The sequence below is a fragment of the Mycteria americana genome, chromosome 5 (assembly GCF_035582795.1).
Source record: "Mycteria americana isolate JAX WOST 10 ecotype Jacksonville Zoo and Gardens chromosome 5, USCA_MyAme_1.0, whole genome shotgun sequence".
NCBI lineage: Eukaryota > Metazoa > Chordata > Aves > Ciconiiformes > Ciconiidae > Mycteria > Mycteria americana.
In genome coordinates this window covers 48,850,446-48,871,316 of record NC_134369.1, presented here as the reverse complement: position 1 = coordinate 48,871,316, position 20,871 = coordinate 48,850,446, and the positions used below count along the sequence as shown (strand labels likewise).

General features: G+C 43.7%; 2 protein-coding genes across 2 annotated transcripts in view; one reads left to right on the top strand and one right to left on the bottom strand.

The window, feature by feature from the left end:
- Positions 1–20,871, top strand: part of ANGEL1 (angel homolog 1) — a 58,628-nt gene that overhangs the window by 5,135 nt on the left and 32,622 nt on the right. The gene's annotated exons all lie outside the window — the stretch shown is intronic.
- LRRC74A (leucine rich repeat containing 74A) lies at positions 469–20,177 on the bottom strand. Its single transcript, XM_075501631.1, has 15 exons — positions 20,098–20,177; positions 19,887–19,990; positions 15,989–16,117; positions 14,592–14,767; positions 13,844–13,951; positions 13,012–13,108; positions 12,532–12,581; positions 11,653–11,734; positions 9,882–9,967; positions 9,340–9,534; positions 7,596–7,691; positions 3,835–3,978; positions 2,551–2,658; positions 1,818–1,903; positions 469–544 (listed from the first exon to the last, which is right to left on the bottom strand). Exons 1-15 carry the CDS (start codon positions 20,175–20,177, stop codon positions 469–471), a joined length of 1,617 nt encoding a protein of 538 aa, XP_075357746.1.

Below are 20,871 nucleotides of genomic sequence, written 5' to 3'. Positions count from 1 at the left end.
TGAGCAACATGAGCTGTAGTTTCTTATGAATTTAATTCTTTGCCTCTTGCAAAGGTCCCTGTGTCAGAACTGCTAAGTCTGGTAGGGGTCGTCTGCAGGGCACTTCCTTCAGTCTTTCTTTGTCCATCTACTCTCCCTCAAAAGGGGATAATAAAAGTAATGAGTTCTCTTAGTTTCCCCATTCTCGCTTTTTGTCTCCATCTCTAAATAAGTTCAGTATCGTCAGCATGCAGAGTGAGACAGATTTGGTAACCAGCTCCAAAGGACCAATCTCTTCTGCCCCTAACCAAAAGACCAGTCTGTATAGGGACCTGCTGTGTAGTGGAACATCAACTTTATTTCTACATTCAATAACTTAGACTATTAGAGCTCCCCAGTGTTGGGCCTCCCCAAGCCTAGGGCCACTCTGAGCTTTCTTCCAGTACTTCCCTACAATCTTGCACTGTCTGATGCTTCCTTGCTTCATTTTTATGGCTCTTTGTTCTTTTCCTCCTCGATTTCCCCTTCCACAGGCTTCTGTGCCGGCTTCTGCTCTCTTAAGTGACTGGTTGAAAAGAAAGAGATGAGCCAGTATTAATTTAGTAAAGTGAACCTTCGCTGTCAGGTATCTTAAAGCTGCTGAGAGGACCTTGAGGAAACAGCCTGAGGTGGGATCAGTAAGGACAGCAAAGGTCACAACTCTTCTGACTGTTGTCTACAAGGTGACATACTACCACACATGCTACAGTGCTAAAATGCATTAAGCAGCTAGATAAGGAGTAGATATTAGTATTTCTTTTCCCCCACATATCAACTCAGCAGCATTAATGGCACCAAATGAAGTCCTTGCTGACCATTGGGTTTTAATGGTTCCTAATTTGCTTACTACTTAACCGCAGTTCTGGAATTTGTGCCTAAAGTACTTGGGAACGCCATGTAACCTCTGATTCAAGATTAACCAGGCTAAGGCCTGTCTAGCGTCTGAGCATGGATGCTTTTAGTATGGCATCGATGTATGCGAAGGAATAAAGACCAGATCTAATAAAGTAATATGCTTCTCTTCGAAAACATTAGGAAGCTAAGAGGTGAAGAGATTTGCCTTAAAACCAGACTACAGCATATATTTAAACCCATCAATATGTGCTGAGGGATGGGAATATTTGGGCATGATTAATAGGGCTTTCAGCTGATGAGTCACATGTCAGAACTGATGGGAAATCTAAGGGGAATTTTGGGTCCAATGACAAGCGGTTTAGCCTGCAGCAACTGACAACCTCCAAGGAGTTTGCTGCTGACTGCTCAGGCTCTCAGAACTTGGACATGATTGCTACAGGCACTAAGGAAGAGGCACTTTCAAGAGAATGAAAAGTTCTGTAGTTTGAAGGTGGGTTTCTAGGGAAAACTAGGTCTCCTAAGAAGAAGGATCAGAGAGAAGGAAAAAAAACAAGAGTCCCTGAGGATGGAGGAACAGGTCTGAAGGCACAGATATGCTGTCTTTGCAAATTTTACCCTGGCTTCAGGGGGAGCACAGTGTTGAGCTGATGCTTCTCATGCAGGCTTACGAGCATGAATGAAAATGCCGTTCAGCTCTGAGATCCATGCATTCTCACAGCAATTTTGTCAAACAGAAAAATAAGACTGACTTCTAGTTTGACTCAACAGGGCTTCTAAGCATGCAAGGTGTTATTTCATCTACCTTTTACTTATGTAAGTAATGGACTGGCCAAAAACATATGTCCCTTCACCTTCTAAAGTGAATAAGGATATGTTTATTTGGTGTTAAGCCAAATTAAAAAAAGAAAGACAAGCCAGGACAGTAAGTGGAGTCACTCACTCACCTATAGTCCACAACCCCTGTCCGATTCCGGTCTAACTTGCGCACTAGTTCCCCAATTTGGACTCGATCCAGTGGAATGCTTGATTGCTAAGAGGGTAAGATAAATGTTAGAAAACCTGGATATTTTCAAGCAGAAAAATCCTCTGTATCATACTGGGACCCATCATCTTTTAACAGGTGAGCAGGCCTGGTGCATGGAAGAAGGGACGGAAAAAATCCACAGAGTGGTGCTGGGGAGGCAATTTCACTCTTTTAGGATTAAAATAACAATTTTTTGCATTTTTTTGTAAAATAGCATCATGGCTGGCTGACCATTGCTACTGGTCCCAAGCACCATGGTGGTTTTGGCAGGAAAACAACTGTCTACTCAGTGTGTAGAGGCAAGGTTTTAAATGCCTCCTTTTCACTTTCCCATAGCAGTAAGACATAATTATCTATCAAGAGCCTGTATATCCTATACAAACAGCTGACCTCAGTGATTTTACAAGGCTCCTGTGATACTCTATAAAGTTGATCCATTATCACTGATGCCATCTGCAGTATTTATTGGATGTCATAGCATTTCTGTTGGGTCTCAATTGTCCAGGGTTCAACTTTTGCAGTTGGTGAATTTAGCCTTTTAGTCTGAACAATGTCACCAGCAAGGCTGGCTGGTGGCTGTGCTGCAGCAGAGGGGTTTCCCCAGAGCAGTACCCTGCCACAAGAGCATCCTGGCCGTGCTTTCAGAGGCACACCTGCATCATGGCTCTCCGGAAGGCTGCCACAGGGATCTTCATGTTTCCATCCTTGTCAATATTCCTAAAAAAATCCCAAAGTCGTAGGTTGTGCTCTTTCAAGTAGTTCTAAGAAAAGAAGAGATAAAACATGGGCATAACCATGAAACAGCCACCAATACCTGCCTCCAGCTCTCCCCTTATTCTTTCATCTGTCATCCTGCCTTTACTCAGCTTATCACTGAGATATACGAGTCCATAACTCCTTGTGCAGCCACCCTATTGTTAGAACAAAATCCTTTTGTTTGGGTTAATCCCATTCTTCTCAGTTATACCTCCTTCTCCCCCTACCTTGAAATGAGACTCAGTAGTAAACCTGTTTCTTCTGATAATTGCATATGGTTATTTGGTCCTCATCCCAGCAGCCACTGCTTGGCTAGGCTGTCTAATCCAGAGACAGTCCTGTCCCCCAGATCTCTGATCACTTTAGTTGCTTGTCTCTGAATTCCTGTCTGTTTGAATGAGAACACATCTGAGTACCATAACTGCTGTTAAAAACTGCAAAGCATGCTAGTGTGAGCGTCACTAGCTGTGAAGCACAGCAGCACTGTTTGATGTGAGCTAACAGCCCAAGCTTTTGCTTAAGTTCATCTGAATCCACATCTACAGCAAAGTCTCACCCAATTAGCTAAAAATCTGCACAGCAGCTAAGAAACACAGTGAAGTTGGTAGTGCAAAAGTGTTATTTAACTCAGCAATGCTCAGGTGCTTGCATTGCCTTCCAGCAAGGAGGACAGCACCATCTGCTGCTATCCATAGAAATTACAGACCTTGAAAACCTAAGTAATTTCTATTTAGGACAGTATTTGCTTGTAATACCATATCCTACTTTTATGAAGCACATTAATTTTGATGCTAAAGCACAACTGTTAGTGAAGGGTTCTGTGAAAGACAGCTATTGCGATGGGCTTGTGATGAGGATGGACACTCATTTGGATCAGACCTGAAATCAATCAGTTTGTTTTACACAGAGAGCAAGCATCTATTCAGATTCTTTTTTTTCCCAGTGCTCTCAGATCCCAAGGCATTAGCTTCTCCTGAAGATCAAAGGATTTGCTTAGTCAGTCTGTGTGGACTGAGATATGTGAACATTGTGACAGTCTTTGTGACTATACTTTTCTGAAGGAATTTGGCTGAATTTCCCACTTGGAAGAAAGCTTACCCCTTCCAACCTCCATCCCTCCAAGTGCTTGGAGCATTTGTACTGTGTACAGTGGAGCTATGGACTCAAATTCAGTAGCTCACCTGAATCACTTTCATGGGATTTGGATGCTGCTTGGGGATCCTGGCAATACAGCCTTCAACCTCACCGTAGATGACATGTAGTTCAGGACGCATTTGACACACCAAATCCAGCAACTTGATGAAAGTTTCATTCACCAACACATTCTGGTACGTAGGAGGAAAGAGAGTGCAGTCAGCATGGATACCCAAAGAACAATGAAGACTTGTTTGTATTAACAAATGCATCTAAAGTCAACATTAACCATTCTCTCCTAAGGGTGGTGCCTTCTCCCATCTCTGCTCTTCACTTTCAGGAATCCCATGGAGGCCTGACCCTGAACAAATGTTCATCTTCTTTCTCTCTTCCTATGCCTGAGACAGAAAAGGATCTACTAATTTATGTAGAAATTAACTCAATGCAAGCTAGACGTTCATCAGGTAAATGTCTGCACTGAGGACCTCTTATGTTAGGTTATTCAAGTGATTCATGTTCATCCCTGAGCTAGTTCTACATGGGTCTCCTCTCCATTTGGTTAAGATGCAGACTGCAAGTTGAACTGTTAATGGCCAAAATGTGCCACAGAGTTCTGCAAAAATTAAAAAAAAAACAAAACCAACACATCCAAGGCCTAATAGGATTAGTATCTCCAGCAATGTAGCTTTATAGCCCAGACAAGAAAGATACATCTATCTGGCAAGGGTCTGGGTGTCTCCAGATGAAAAGAACTTTTGGTAAAGCTCTGTTTCATTGCGTAGCCCTAACAGGAAGCTCCAGTCAGCAGTACAAGACCTGATGTTTGTTTTTCCCTAAGGATTTCAAACAGGTTAGTGACAGCTCAGTGTTTCAGAGCTCACACTGTGAGTTTTCTGGTTTAGTACTTATAGAACAGGCAGCAGCACAGTGTCCTGATTTAGGGTTTTGTGATACTAGAAAGTAAACTATCAATGCAAATATTGATGTCACTGTAAATTATTCTTCTAAATTTAAGTTATGACAAATTTGCCTTTGCCTTGACTGATCTTTTGAAACCATGATTATGATTTTGTTCATACCCATGATGGCAGAGGAATTGTTCCTGTATTATGTTAGCTATATATTTAATTGTTGGAAATTTCAAGGCAGTTCAGGAAATTCATTAAAGCTTCTGTTTTCTGTCATTGCGGGAGGTTTCCAAGGCAGCAAGCACCATCTTTTTTCCCAAAGTGTACTTACAAAGTCTCCCAATGCATTCTTAATAGCTTCTTTTTTAGAAGCTTAAGACCTACTGTTCTTAAGATCCATCTAGAAGCTTATGATCTACTGTGCAGTAAGCTCTCAACTGTTACTACTCGAAGACAGTCTTGAACAAGTCTGGGTCTGGCTGGGTTTACTAGCTTTGGCTGGGTTTACTAGCTTTCATTCAGCAGCAATGGTTTTACGGACGCAGAGTGACTCTCTGAAGAAGCCATTCAGACATCCCTGCACTATGCACACTAGCAGAGTGTCCTAGTCCTGGGAACACAGCACAGGACAGCCCGAGCTGGCTCTGCTGGCTGCCAGCTCCCTCCAAGGCTTGCCAGCCTGGGCTTGACCCTGTGAGAAAGCCAGCGGACTGCCGGTGCGGCCTCAGAAGCAGCATAGCCAAAGCACCGTATCTGGCCTAACAAACCGTGCTGGAGTCGGGCGGCACCTGGAGGGAGCCAGCTTGTGCATTTCTGCATCTTTGACACAGTCAGTTCACAGTCCAGAAAAACAACACACGGACAGCTGAAAAGTGATGGTATTTTCTTTTGGACTGTGATGGTGAAGATGGGCATGTGCTGGCTATTTTGATTCATGGCTTCTATTAGATGTTTGATAGTCAGTATCTGCAAGTTGAAACCCTATAAAGAGTAGGTTATGAAAAGAATGTGGGGAACAGCCATGCTTAGAAATGTTGTCAGAAGCAATAAACTGTTGTTAAAAATATGCCTTTCTATTACTTCACCTTTGCTAGTGCTGTCAAACCCATGCAAAGGTTTCTAGATATGATCCTTATTCAAAATTCCTTTTACAGACACACTAATTATTCATTCTTTAAAAGTCAAGATAAACATTTATCACTGGGAAAAGGGGCAGAAGAGGCTTTTGTTTATGTCTTCCCTTAAGTTTCCTATAAAAAAATAAAATCTTTACTAATTTCTTAAAGGTTTAAGACAGCGTAAGATCTTTGGAGCTGTATATTTGCAAATACTCTGAATTGAAATGCAAGAATCCCTACATCAGAAGTGGAATGAAGTCTGTCAGACAGATTAGATGTTCGCCTACAAGCATTTGATTGGGATATTGAAATGTCATTGTAAATTTATGCCATTGACCATTTATCTTGTGAAATGCCAGGTAATTTAGACTTTTTGAAGGGCGAGGTGAAGAGAGCATCTGTTAATCCTAAAAAGCAGAAATGCATAGTGAGATTTAGGTTGGATTGAAGATTCTTAATGTTAATTAACTCCTTGCCTCAAAATTTCTGAGTGCCTCCTTTTAAATAAATGTATTTTAATAATTTCTTTCATTTTTCAGAATTTAGCTAAAATACGTTACTCTTTCCAAGTGTATGAATTGTTTAGGTTATTAGTAATAAAACTAGCAGAACCACGTATACTGTAATGAAGTCCTTTAGCCCCACACAGCCCGTTTTAGTTTTCCTTTGCAGAATGAGGCCTGACTCCTTGCAGACTTGGCAAATAATTCTCTTTGATCTTAATTTATGCAGGGAAAATTGTCTGCCCTAGAGGAATGCCTGTTCTTTGGATGATCTCTGTTGAAAGCCCTCGATACTCTCAGGAAAGACCATAGATTAATATTATTTATTCTGATTTGTTTTAGTATCTTCCTTTAATACAGTAACCACAGGACAAAGAAACACATGCAGATGTAACTTAAATACAACCCATTACGTGAGTCTCCAAAACTGCCCATGAACTTTTTTTTAGCTTGTTTCAAGTGTGAACATAATATTTATGTTCCAAGTCCCAAACCTAATCTTTGTGAAGATGCTCTTTCTTTTAATCATGGTGCTCCCAAAGGTGGATGGAGGGCCCTGAGGCCCCTGGCACCTTCTGGAACTGCTCCCATGAAGCACCAATGCATGGATGGGAGGGCCAGGACTGGACTGATGCGTGCCCAGATCTCTCCCCAGCGTTGGCCTGCAACACAACCCCTGCTCCCACTCAGGAGCTCAGAAGCATTTCTGGGTCTCCCATTTTAGAAGTAGCACATGAGGTTACAACAGTATGTGTTGTGCTCCCAACTTGCCACAGAGTAGCATACTAAGATTTGGCCTCTTTGATTTTTTTTTCCTTCCAGCCTTTTAATTTTTTTTTTTTAAATAAAATTGCTTTGCTTTCAATGCCTTGAAGCATCCATCTTCTACTCCTCATACATACTGACAGGATATCAAAGCACTTCACAGTATCTAGCATCTTAGGCTACCCTGGAGGGACACAGCTCAGGGGATGAAGAGAATTCATCCTCCAGTGGGAATTCACTCCTTGTTCTTGTTCTGCTATTGCAAAATGGAGGGGAGTGAAATGTGGTGATACTACAGGCACCTCTCTCCAGAGCCAGACCAAAGCCCTATAATTTCCACATGGCTTCTAGAAGGGCTGTCACATAGTAGCCTCTTTTTATTAATGGCTGTGCATAAATGAAACAAACAGCAAGTCTCAAAACAGTTTTGGAAGGGGGCAGCTCTGCGATCCACCCAGTTTCTAAAAGTGTATAGTGTGTGGTCCTGGAGGCTTTCCAGTACATAAACTCTTACTGAGATGTTGATCTCCTCCATCATGGATTTGGGGTTCTTTCTGATAGATGTGACTAGTGCAGTGGCACCTTCCATGGTCAGGGGATTATTTGCCATCTGTGGAAGAAGAGACATAGATCCAGACATGGTGAGAATGAGGATTTAATGCCTGGCAGAAGGCATGCTGTAACCTCAAGGATGACCCTTTCTTCCCATTCTTCAGCAGGGCCGTAGAATAACTGTGGTCCCTTTCGATGGGTTTGTTATCTCACCATCTCTTGTCTCTGTCGCACAAAACTCTTCAATGCAACATCCCAGTAGAGTTGCCTTCTGAGCTTCTCTCTGTCTCCTTGTGTGAAATTCCACATATCAGGTCCCTTACATCTGTCACACAGGAGTATGTGATGTGGAACATGTTCGGTCATGTGATGGGGAGAGGCTGAGGCAATGGGCTGCATTTGAATGTGTGCTTGCTAGTAGGGTCCCTCTGGATGGAGGTATGCCCCTTGGGACATTTCCCATACCCTTGGCTCTTCTTGGCAGCACAGCAGATCAGAGCTCAGGCTGATCGGCTGCCTCTGGCCTACGAGGTCTAGCTATCTGGCGTTATGGGGTTGGCATTGCCATGTGCATCTCTTAGTGTGTGAACATCACCTCTCCCCCATCTTGGACTTCATGTGCAGTCCCCACTCCTGTTATTTGAAAGAAAACTTTCTTGGTTAACATTAGCCAGCAGAAGACATGTCCTCGTTTAAGTCCTTTGTGTTATCAGCTCCTAAGACAATCTGTGCAGCTACATAGAGAGAGGAACGCCTTTGTGTGAGTTAGTGACCTTACCTCAAGCCAGGTTAAGAGCAAGGCAAACAGACACATTTATTTACAAAATCTGAAACAGCAGTCCCAAAGACTGGTGTGGTTGCAGTGATTTACAGGGATAGGCATGTCCAAAGACAGGCCTGCATGAACAGCTTTAAAGATGCCCCTTAACCACCATACTGCCATTTGCAGGCTCTCAGGATGGTTATGTTAGATCTAGCTGAGAATGCAGCTCATAAGCAAGCTGACTTTTCTGAGCTGAAGTCCTAGAGAATGATATTGGATTGAGAAGACATGTTAGCTCTCAACCCTAACTTCTGAAGCCAGCTTGGCTGGTCATTCTGTTTTGCCCTTTCCAGGATTATTGATCCCTAGCTTACTAGAAGGCAGTTTTGGCTTTCTTTTTCCAGGGCTTGATAATACACCTCTCCTTTAGGTAGTGCTGTGGCATTGCCCTGACGTGGCAATGACAGTTTATCCTGTGTTTAAATAAATTTTTAGCAAATCATTAACACATTGAGAAAGGCACACTCTTGCCCACCTGCAAACTTCAGTGTGAACCTTTGCCTCAGGTTGAAATGCATATTACGTGTACATATGTACCTTCACAACTACATTTTGTGTGTATATGCAGACCTGTTGAATGCCTAGGTTCTCACTTGGCTGAGACTAGACACGACAGGAATCAACCATTTTGGAGTGATAAGAGGTGTGGGGTTATGTCAAGCCAGACCCTGGAGGATTTTTTGAGGGAACAGTGCAATTTAGTTGCCCTGGAAAAAATTCACGTGATAGAATTTCCTCCCACTCTGCCTACCTTCAATCCAGAGCAATACTCATTTCCTCCAGTTCTAGCTCAGACAGCTCACCTCTGTCTTCTGTCCCTTCTGACTCAGATCTTTCTACTCCCTCTGTTTATTCCTCCAGCTGTGCCTGGGATTTATTTTACCTTCAGGATTTTGAGTTTTCCATTGACTTCAAGGCCCCTGCAGAGCTTCTTGGCTCCCTCGTTGTTGATCTGGTTGTTGCTGATGTCCAGGTGAACCAGCACATTATTGACTTTGAGAGCTTCTCCTAGGGCCAGTGCTCCCTCGTTGCCAATGCCATTCCAAGAAAGGTTGAGTATTTTCAGTGCACCATTGTCCTCCAGGGAGAGAAGAGGGATGTTAGCTACTGCATGCCACCTTTTGTACCACTCTACCCTTTCTTGCCTGGCTGAGACAGGAGCATCCCTCAAGTCACACCCAGGCAGTCCCAATGAATCCAACATCTCTGCAATGTCACCAGGGTCTCTCCATCCACGTAGGTCACCGGGCCTACTCACTGCTTTAGTCTTTCTCCTGGCGCTGACTGCCACTGTCAGTAGGATGAGCCTTGCTAGAGCTACTGAATCCTGCTCAGACCTCAGGGATTTGAGTTCCCAATCAGCGTTTCAACCAGCTCCTTCTAATAATCACTGTGAAGGGTACCACAAAAGAGGGGCATGCCTACCCTGAGACCTGTGCCCAGTGCTGCTGTCCCCTTCCTCCTCAGGTGGTTCCAGCTCAGGTCCAGAATCTCCAGTGTTGTGTTGCTGGCTAGGAGAGAGAAACTGAGATGTTAGCTCATTAAGAGTGGTCTGGACATAGCTGTTGACCCACACTTAGGGACTAAGAGAAAGTTTGCTGGGGTTTCAGCAACAGCCTCCATTGATTGCAGTAGGAGGAACCTATACCTACACTCTTTGCTGTCCACAGCACCCAAAGAACAGAGAATGGGTTGTTGATCACAAGCAGAAAGGGAACACAGGTTTTTTTCTGGCTTAATCAAAGAGTAAGTTGTGAAGGAGGAAGGTAGAGAGAGGGAGGATTTCTTATATTAATAGACACTGGCTGTGTTTCTCACTGTGAAAAATGGCTGGATTCTCCTTGCCACATCCAAAATATCAAGACTCACTCTGCGTATGTTTGATTAGCAAAAGAGAGGAACTCAGCTTCATATGGTAGCTGTGCCCAGCTGTATATGTGCCAGTGCCAATTCACATGCATAGCATACCTCATGGTGTAAGTTCTACTTAGAGCAGGGTATGTGTGAATTCATTTGTGTCTACTGTGACACTGGGAGGGGTAGGACTTGCTGCCAACACTTGCTTCTCATTCTCAGAGAGAATTTCTTATGCAGATTTTCCATGGATGGGAGGTTGGATGGAGGCAGATGGTGAGTTTAGCTGACTTAAAAATATTCCTTTAAGAAACAAAACAGAAACAGATTCTGCAGTAATCTCTGCTGCTCCTGCCTCAAGTGAGCTGGAAGGAGAGAAGAGCTTTAAGACATTTAAGTCTGGAGACACATCTTTCTTCTCTAGGAAGGTCACAAGTTTTAGTACTGATCTCTGCATTGCCTGCAGGCTTGTCCAAGGCAGGGGTACAGTGCCTTGTCCCTCACTGCAGTTTTAATTGATCCATCTTTTAAAGACATGGACTGTAATTAGAAAGAGGTTCATATCAATGGAAATACTGAACCAGGAGAAGGAGAGTGTTAATTAAACTGAAGGCATTGTGTTCCTGAAATGCTCAAGGAACACTGGATGCTCACAGCACAGGCTTGTGGCCGTTATGGTAGCAGGCATGTTGGACACACTGAGGGAAGAACAGCCATCAGATATTCATGCAAGTCTTTCCTAGTGCACTAATAGCACCTGAGATTACTGAAGGACCGCAACTGTTTTGTTTGCTCTCCCTCTCCAGGGCTACTAGCACACTCTGGATCTCACTTTGTCTGAACAGATAAATTAGGCAGCTTAATTTTATTTCTTCCTAATCTGTTTCCCTTGCTGCTTGCTGTGCAGTGGCTCAAACCATTAGGGTTTGGGCTACTTAAGAAAAATTGAAATCACTCCTGAACTTTGTAATCAAAAGCTTAAAACAAACAACAGTTCTGATCCTATTAGATTTTAGTGAAAAGCAATTTTCTGCCTTGAATCTCTGAGGGACTTCTCTTTCAGCTCTCTTCTGTCTGACACAGGCTGCTCTGTTACTGTGGTTTCTCATCCTGCATTTGTGTTCTGATACATTAGTCACAGTTGCTAGAGTCACCTGCAGTGATGAGGGTGAGCCTGTGGACCAGGCAAGAAGCTCTAAATCTGGGTGCCCTGTCTTTTGTACTAACCACCAGGTCATGGTGCATTTTTGCTGGAGAAGGAAATACATGTTCACTGTGCTGACGCCATCAAGTCCCCCAGTGCCTGTACTGCTGGCTTTGTGGGAGTAATAAATTAAGTTACCCAGCATCTGTCCCAGGAGCTGTCCTCCCTTCTCATAGAACTCATTGTGGCTGAGATCCAGCTCCTTCACTTGGTAATTGCCCTGCAGAGAGACAAATGTGCAGAGACAATGAGATCTTCCAGCCAGCTGCAACCAGCTGCCATGCCAAGGCCCCCAAATGAGGATGAAACAGAGGGATATCGGACACACTGAAATCTTCAGTGCATGGGAGATCATCAGCACAGAGATTGTGGCACTGCATGTCCCAAAACAAAGCTTTGTCAGGCATATAACATCACAGTGATTATCTTCCCAAAACAGCAAAAGCAATAGGACTTTGTGCTGTGCAAACTTCCCTCACACAGCTTGTGTCTGGCCTGCAACACATCCTGCAATTCTGTTCCTGCCGCTGTTTCACTCCCACCATTGCACTCTGACCAGGAGCCCTTCCTGATATCAGGTCAAGGCCTTGCTTCAGGGCAGCTTCTGGTGGTGCCAAATGATGCAGAGGCTTTGAGACAGGAACTAACCAGAGAAGTCAAGCATCTTCTTTTTACTGGAGAATTGCAAAATGATATGAAGTTGGGTTACTTACGCTTCTTGAAATTTTTTTGTCACCCAGATGTCATTCTGTTGTTCTTTTACACAGTCCTGAAAGTTTGTTTCTCAGCCAGACTCACACGGCTGTCCTGAGAAAATGTTAATGCAGTCCATCCTGCTCTGTGTCCTCCCAGCCTCTGTCATTTCTGAAGCAAGCAAGAGGCACTTAGCGGAATTATACCAGGAAATCATATGGGCATTGCCAAGTGAAATTATGCCAAGTGAGTAGCAGCTTCAAGATGAGGAGAGCCTGTTACACAGCCAGGGCTGCAAATGACCTTGGATTTCAGGTAACTCACCATTAATGCCTCAGCAAAGTATGGTGCAGTCTCCTCTCCAAAGTTGTTCCCTGAGGAGGAAAAGTATGTTAACAGTGTGCTGATCTCTCCCTTGGTGCTGTTCAGGGGTCTGCAGGAAGCTGTGCTTTTAGGTGGAACCTCCAGTTAATCATGGCCCATATCAGGCTCTAAGAAGTTAGTCACTATTCCACTTCGCTCCGTAGAGTAGAATTACCCCAAGTTGTGGGAGACACTCCAGCAATTATCTAAGTTTCTTGTGAGGGACTGGTTTCCAGAGGTGCTGGAGGTTGAGCAGGCCAAATATTTAATCACATCACTATAAATCTAGATTTCCACTGTTACTCTGGGTTCCCATCAGAGACATAGCTGAGAGATTGATTTTGCCCATAGTCTGACTGATATTCTCAGGATGAGAGACTGGAATGAAACACATGTTATTTCACTTCCGCTGCCATCACTGTTTGAGTGCATACAGCCCACCTGAGAGCTGAAGAGCATGGAGGTAGGACATGTTATCCAAAAGCAAACTGGCAATGGCTTCAGCTCCTGCTGTGTCTAGGTGGTTATTGGAGATGTTCTGGAAGGAAAGAAGGGAGGATAAGAAGGATGACTCCAAAGAATGAATTAACTTTATTGTCTTCTTAATGCCCAAGTTGTCAAGGGACTAATGCAAGATAAGAAATATGAGAAATGTCAGCCAGACAGTAATTAACATGTGAGTTATAGGTGTGTTTAACCCTGTATCCTTCCTAAGAGGAATAAAGCCCTACAGCCATCAGTTTCACATGGGTCTTTTTCTTCAGTGAACCAAGAGGCATTTGGCTAAGAATCTTTTCTTCCAGTGTAACACAGATCCCATAGCCTATCAAAATGCATTTTGTATACCCCAGTTTCAGATCGAGGGAACATTCCTACCAGTTCATATCTGAAGGTGTGCGTTATTCCCTTAATCTATTTAGAGAAGTTTCCCCATGTCATATTGGACAATGAAAGTTCCTGACCAAAACGTTTTTTCCGTTGGCTAAGCATGAACTAGAAAGACTTAGTTATGGCAATTATTGTCACATCTGCTAATGAAGAGAACAGTTCCAGACTCACCAGACTGCCACCATATGCACACTTCTGCTTTTCAGAAGCTTGTACCTTTTAAAAGTAGAGCAGCATAAAATATCATGACTTTCAGAATGTGAATATTTTTGCATGGGAACAATGGTTATTTGGTTAAAATCATAATGGAATGAATTGGTTTTCTTTCAGATGATTGAACTTGGTGAGCAATAATTTTGGCTACAAACTACATCAGATTGGGTACCAGTTCTTGAAGGGAGGAATTCTCTCGTAGCATCTCTGCTATGCATATGGCTCCTTCTGCCAGAATGCAGTTGTCTTCCAACTCTAGATGAGTGACAGTTGCGTTGGACTGGGAAGACACAAAGGGAAACAAAGACACACAAAAAACTGCTGAAAAGTTAATGAAGGGGATAGTTTCCTCGGTTCAACAGACACTGGACATTTCCTCCAAACCTCAGAAAGCATTGCAGGTCCTGAGCAAGACAGTGATCAGAGGATGTGGCAGAGCCATGGCAGTGGGAGTTGGCATACAAAAGAGATGCTTTTCTGGAGAGGTTTTGAGTGGGTAGGACATTCCATTGCTTTCTGCCAGCCTGAAGACCCAGGTTCAGATCCAAGCTCCAATTCAGGCATCCTGGGCCTGTCCACTGGTGAGTGTAGTACATCCCTATGGAGGACCCAGAGTGGGGGATACCAATCCCTCCAGACCTACCTCTGGCCCTGTAGGGGTTAGGAGCACTGGGGACTTGTGTCCCATGGAAGAGCATCAGTTTGTTCTTCGGGGTAACTCTAGCAAAGGCCAGCAGTTGCCACACAAGACTTTCCTGTTCAGGGGATTAGAAACATTAGGGATGCTCAGAGCTCCTACGGGGAAGATACATGACTTTTTCCCCCACACTGCGTACTCAGTGACGGCTTCCAGGCATGAGAGAGGTCTAAAATGCCTATTGTTCTTGAGAACAGTGGCCCCACTCTTACTGGCTACTCACCACCAGAGCAATAGCAATGGCTTTGACACCTTTGGGTCCTAGACCATGGTGGTTCAGGTTTATATAAGGCTTGGTCAAGTTCTGAATAAAGTGTGAGACAGGCACCACCTCCATCAGCCTGCATGCTTCCAAGTACAGCTCTGCGCCCGTAATGCCTGCAAAGGCCTTCTCAGGATCTACCGAGAAAAAGTATATTGATGAGTGGTGCATTCAGTGTCCTCCCTCGTCTTTTAAATAAATTAAGTAACTTAATAAGTAACTTATGTAACACTGTGCAACAACAGTAGGGTTTTACTTTTAAAGAGTTACCATTCCCTGGTTCTCCCCAGACCTCCAAGAGTTAATGTGTTCTCCTTGCTTCTCCATTTGGCATCCAGTGACTTGCTGTAGCTTCTCACCAGTCTGCAATGTGACTAAACCTTTCTCGGTGTAATTGAGAATTCTTGACATCAGGCAAAAACATTTTCGTCTTTTTTTTCCCTTTAAAATCTTAATTGAAGCATGCAGCTGATATTGCCAGCAGAGCTAGGGCAGCTCAGAACATTTTGGCTTACAACCAGCAGAAAGAATCCCAGAATTCTCATCTTGGCCATTGGGTGTTGTTGACACAGCTGCAGTGAGACATATCAGTGCAGCTGGCGGCTGTATTTCCACAAAAACCTGTCATTTGGAATTCCTTCATCAAACCCCATACTTAGAGCTCATATTTCTCCATGTTGTTATATGCATTCAATGGTCTGACCTCAAGACAAATTCCCCTCTCGTCAAAGCCATTTTCCAGTTCAATCTGAGACCTCTAACAAAAAAGCCTTTTTTTCTTGCATTCTTATGGTTTTTTATTTTCCTTCCATTTACGACAAGTTAAAAAGTTCTCATCCTAAATTATGGACAAATGTCACTGTTACAAAAATGAATGCAAGACTTGTTTAGCTAGAGGACTGACTTCACTAGGCAGGAGATAAGAGGCAAGCCACCAGAAAAGTCTAGGACACTTGTGGCAAACCTATGGCACGCAGACCACAATTGCTATGCAGTGTTTCATCAGGAGCGCACAAACAGGGCCTCAGTTCCACCCCTGGCTTCAGCTAGCTGCTCCTGCTGCCCAGGCAGTGGGCTGGTCTGGTAACGTTGGTTATTAAGGACTAGAGGAGAGAAGAAGGAACAAAGGAATAGTCATGGTGTATAGAGGGTGGTTGGAGGAAGATGCTTGATGTCAAAGGGAGAGCTCTTAGAAGGAAATTCTCCCCCCCTGCCTTTATCAGCTACCAGATTAGGTGCGGTTGTCTGGACCCTGGCAGGGTTGTGTCCTTGGTCTCCATTTCAGATATATACCAGTTGGTAGGTACAGCTCTGTAAGGGGAAAGGCTAGTGAGGGCAGATGGTCAGAAAACATTCACCTTCAACCTCTAGGTCAGTGTCAGAGCCTTGTGTGGCCTTCTCTGCTGAGGCAGCCTTCTCTGCTGAGGCATCAGCCAGCGACACAGACTCTGGAGACTCACTGGTATTGGATGTCTTTTCATTCTGGTCTGCCATGAAACCAAACAGATTTCATTTTGTCAATGCAAGCCCAGCACAGATGTGACTCCCTGGATGTGGCAGACCGCCCATCACTCTCACTGAAGCCTGTGCCCCTCTTCAACATGCTGCAGATGCACTCCCTCCCCAGCCCCGCTTCATGCCCACCGCTCCCTGTGCATTGTATGCAGGCGGTGCTGGCCCTGGGGTGGGGATGGGCTCACCCTGGTGCTGCAGATCTGCACACTGGCCATGGCTTGGCAGCCTTTGGAAAGAGCCCTCCCCAAATTCAGCATGCAGCCCATGTGCAGGGGACTCACAGTTCTCCTGCATTAGGTCTTCATTCCTCATGAGCTGCCTCTCTCCCCTTCCTCAATTTCTGAGCCCACCAGGCAACAGCAAATTTCCCCTATCCCTCCCAGTTTCCCACAAACCTACAAGCCAAACCCATGCCAGTTCCTCCTAGCTGTCCTGAACTGACTCACACTTCCCCAGGCACGGGCAGGACACAGTTGGCTGACTCTGCTACCAGCCTGGAAATGCTTTGTAGTACTCTTCAAGCATGGCAGAAGAGAAAGCGTTGGGATGCTATTGTACATTGGGACTGAGTGTAACCAGACCCACTGGAAGTGATACAGCTTCTCTTGCCTACAATTCAGAATTTATTTTAGAGAGAAGGGGAATTTGGAAAATTCCTTTTTAAGAGGAATAAATGCATACAAAAATAATGAAGAGTAATTTTGCCAAAATAATTTCTGGCTAATAACAAAATACATACTTTTTTCCAACTCTTAATCTTTCTTTTCATTCCTTGTCACTGCTTTTACTACCTTCTTCTCTTACTCCTTATTTCCCTTTAGAGCTCCAGGCTATTGACCTGTAATTTTGTACCCTTCTTGAATGTCACTTAGCATCGATGTGTGACGTGGAGCTAGCAGTTTGGCTGTTCATGCAGACTCGTGTGAGGGAAAGACTGGCCAGCTGGCACCCACATCATCACATTTCAACCAGCCCTGCAGCTGCAGCTCCTTCATTAACACCATTTCCTTCTGCCAGACTTTATTTGTTCAAATGATGGGTTTACTTGCATTACTTTAGCACAAGAAAGACAAAAGAAAGGGTAAAAATAGGTCTAAATCCCATGTAAAGAGCTCACGAGACACATAGAACCGAAGATTTGGGACATTATGATAGTACCCACTGATCGTCTTTGCTTAATGGCCGTACAATGCCAGACATCCTGATAAAAATAAACTTCCCACTCTGAGGAACAGACTGTCTATGCTATACAAAACCCATCCAGACTGCATTATCTCCTGATAACGTGGCTGTCGTGCCCAGTACATGGGCCATCCTGCAGTGCGTGGATTGAGCCTCCTGAAATAGATCCAGAACGGTCCCTGCACCCCTGTGGAGCTGTAGAAGTTGGCACTGATACAGAAAATAATACTGTTATTCAAGCAGAAATTTGAAAAGCACTGAATCATGATTATTGGTGTTAAAACGAATGCAGTGGAAAGTGATGGGTCTGGAGACTCCTTTATCACCCTCTCCTTTCCGCAAGCGTTGGGGCTGTAGACACAGCTTTCTGGTCAGCCTGCCTCATGCACGGCTGGTACCAGTCACGAACCAGGAGCTAGGAGGGGAGGTCACTCCTTGGTTTGATGTGTGACTTATGAGGGATGCATCCAGATAACTGCAAATCCCTTCTCTCGTGCTAGGTTAACAATGCCTGCTCTCTGGGTACATTGCTTTATGCTGTCCCCTCATTTGTGTTGTACAAATATTAGATAAATCACACTATCAATTTATACTTCAGTAGCTCTATGGAGCAGCTCTACGTTTATCATCTTTTGCCTCGCATTGCAACAAGGTCCTAGTTCGTGCCGCTAAACTAATGAAGTGTTCTTTCTTAGAATCACTACTAATAGTGATGGACATAAAGGTCAGATGAAGATTTTAATAAATTGTTCTCCTTCTCTGCCAGGATAAAATCTAATTGATATATACTAAGGAATTTCAGCTGTGAAAGAAAGCTGCCAAGGTTGTCCTCACTTCTTTCATTCTCAACATCTGGCATAAGAAATACATCAGAAAAACAGCTCAACTGAGGCAACTCATAAAATGGAACATAGCATTTTGCAGTATGCAAACAAAATGATACTAATGCAAACGCTCAAATATAAGCATTTTTTTACAGTCTGTAACGAATCAGTTATTTCAGTGATGTGTCAAACTATATGATTATACTAACTTGGGAGTATTAAGTGTTGAAGAAATCTATGAGGAAACGGCTACGAGATGTGATTTTGTATCTAAGCAAAGTCTAAGCAAAGTATATAGGAACTAATATCCTGAATGTCATTTATTGAAAAATTGAGAATTAGCTTTATTGTGGTTTGGAAAAAAACTGTGTGCTTTAGCTTGGTCAAGGGTATCAAATCTTTATCTTCTATTTTAAGTCATGCCACTGTGGATATCAAAAGACTTCTAGAGAAATTATAAACAAACATGTTAGATATTTGTGGAAAAAAAAAATACAGATTTTTTTTTTTCTCCTTCCTAGTATAAATAATTTAGACCAAGAAAAAAAGGAAAACAACCAGACATTTTTACAACCTTTTGCCTCTGGAATAGGGTAGGATACCATTTATACCAATTATACCATTCTCCTTGCTGCTACTGTCAGTCAAATTCAGCCAGTATTTTACCCACAATTATTCAATCCAATATGTAAGGGAAAAGGGCAACCAACTGTTAACTGACCAGGTATTTCCTAGTGATAATATTTTCGAAGTTAATATTGTCAAAAACCTATGAGAAATACTAGTTTTAATATAATAGTTTGGGCTTGATAGCAGGTAATTAATTATGTCAGATCCCACTTAAGGAGTGAAAGTTTCAAGAGTTCATAGCCAAGAACAGAAACCTTGTTTGCAGAAAAGCTATCTAAAAGGGACTAATCCCAAACACACAACAAATTATTTTTGCTGGATCAAAACAACCCCCAGAGCTACCTTTACAGAAAAATAAGGAAGGATATTTAGACAAATGTCATTTTGAAACAATGGAAAATATTCTGATAAAGGATCTCATCTATTAGAACATACACTAGGGAAAATTATTATGTAACACTTCATAAATTGCATTATACTCTATTTAAATACAGAAAAACAAGAACCAAAGAGAGAAGTTGTCCAACATATCTGACTACCTTACAGTAATTGCATTATGAAGGAAAATAAGAAATTAATTTGTAATAACTAAGTGACAGGCCAAAGGAGGCTTTGAACTTTGAGAGGAACTGTTATGCTAAGCTAGGAAGTCAGGCCAAAATGCTGCGAGCAGACCCAGAGCCTGACGCTGCTGTGTACAAGCACAGCTTGACAGCAGCAGGTTCAGAAAACTCTTCTGCCCCTCACGCCCTGCCTGTCCTTCTGGGCGACGGAGGGCTCAAACAGGATCTGGTCTCACAGGGTGCTGAGCTCCAACATCTCCTGTGGGAATTAGGGGCAGCTGGGTGGAGTTGCCTGGAAGCTGGTACTGGCAAGCCCTCTTCTGATGCATTTTACTTTTTCCAAGCTGCTCCTGGATGGCAGCTCCCGTCTCAGGGCACTGGCACCCCGTTTTTCCTCATTGCTGCCTGGCCTGGGGGAAAGGAAGCCTTCCCACCTGGTGATCAGCCTGCAGCAACCTCAGTCCCTCTTGAGGGCTGGAGATTTTCCTTTGGCCATTTCTGACTATTTCTGAAGTGAGTTTGCTAGGAACTAAACACCACACCTGCGTCCTTCTCAGACTCGTTCTCCATGTCACAGCCAGTGAGTGGCAGGTTCATTTGCTTTTTCTTTTCTGTAAATGAAGAGTTCACAGCCACCTCATAGACCCTGTAAGTTCCTCACACCTACACACAATAAGCGCAGCTGGTGGCTACAATTAAAAAATGTCCAGGAGGAATGGTGCCCCTTGTAAGATCTGTGCTTTTGATTTATACTGCCTGTGAACAGGAGAATCCCACTGCAGGGGCTGGCCAGCTGTCATGAGAAAGCCCTGTGGAGCCTGCGGCCGCCCCATCCCCCCGTCCTGCCACCGCCACCCTTCTGTGACCTCACCTGCACCTTCCGGCTCCGAGGGGTGACATTCAGTGCTGGAAACCCCGTTGCTCTGGGTCCCATCAGCTCCCAGAGAAACAATGAGGTTTTGGCTGTGAGACCCCCCCAGATGCATCAGAGAGTTGTGCCAGGCTGCTGGTAAGAGTTCTGCTCTCCTTTCAGTCCATATTCCAGCTTGTACAATTTCATGAGAAAGCCAGACTGCAGCAGTTATAGTCTTAAAGGAGATGAGGATTAAAGGAGTGTATTTGCCTTGCTGGTCTTGAACAGATTCAGACTTCTCTGCTGCCAAATTCCCCCTCCATTCAGTAATGAAGTGTGGCTTGTAAACATGTCAGCACTTAATGGGGCCTCGAATCAAGTACTCATTCAACCCACCAACTGCTGTTGGTGCCAAAATTGGTTCAGTACTTATTATTTTACATCATTTATACCGAGGACTCTGTAACCTTTCCTAAGGGGCTAAACCCAAAACTGTAACAGAAGAGGCTTTCTGATAAAGGTTGAGCAGAACTAATGCATACACTTAGAAATCTTTCCATGATGGGCGATGTTTAGTGAACATAATGTCTCGTACCAATTTTGAAGTTTATGTAGCCTACACAGTGTAGTATGGGCTATACAGAGAGGAAGGAAAAGTCCGTTTCCGCAGGAAT

Bases quoted from the DNA above. Each gene is read 5' to 3' on its own strand.
- LRRC74A (XM_075501631.1), bottom strand. From the start codon at position 20,177: ATGGGGCGGCCGCAGGCTCCACAGGGCTTTCTCATGACAGCTGGCCAG. The intron at 3,979-7,595 runs GTAAGAGTTTAT...CCTACGTACCAG, and splicing joins TGGAGGAGATCAACATCTCA to AATGTGTTGGTGAATGAAAC. The intron at 2,659-3,834 runs GTGAGCTACTGA...TTCTTTTCTTAG, and splicing joins ATCCCATGAAAGTGATTCAG to AACTACTTGAAAGAGCACAA.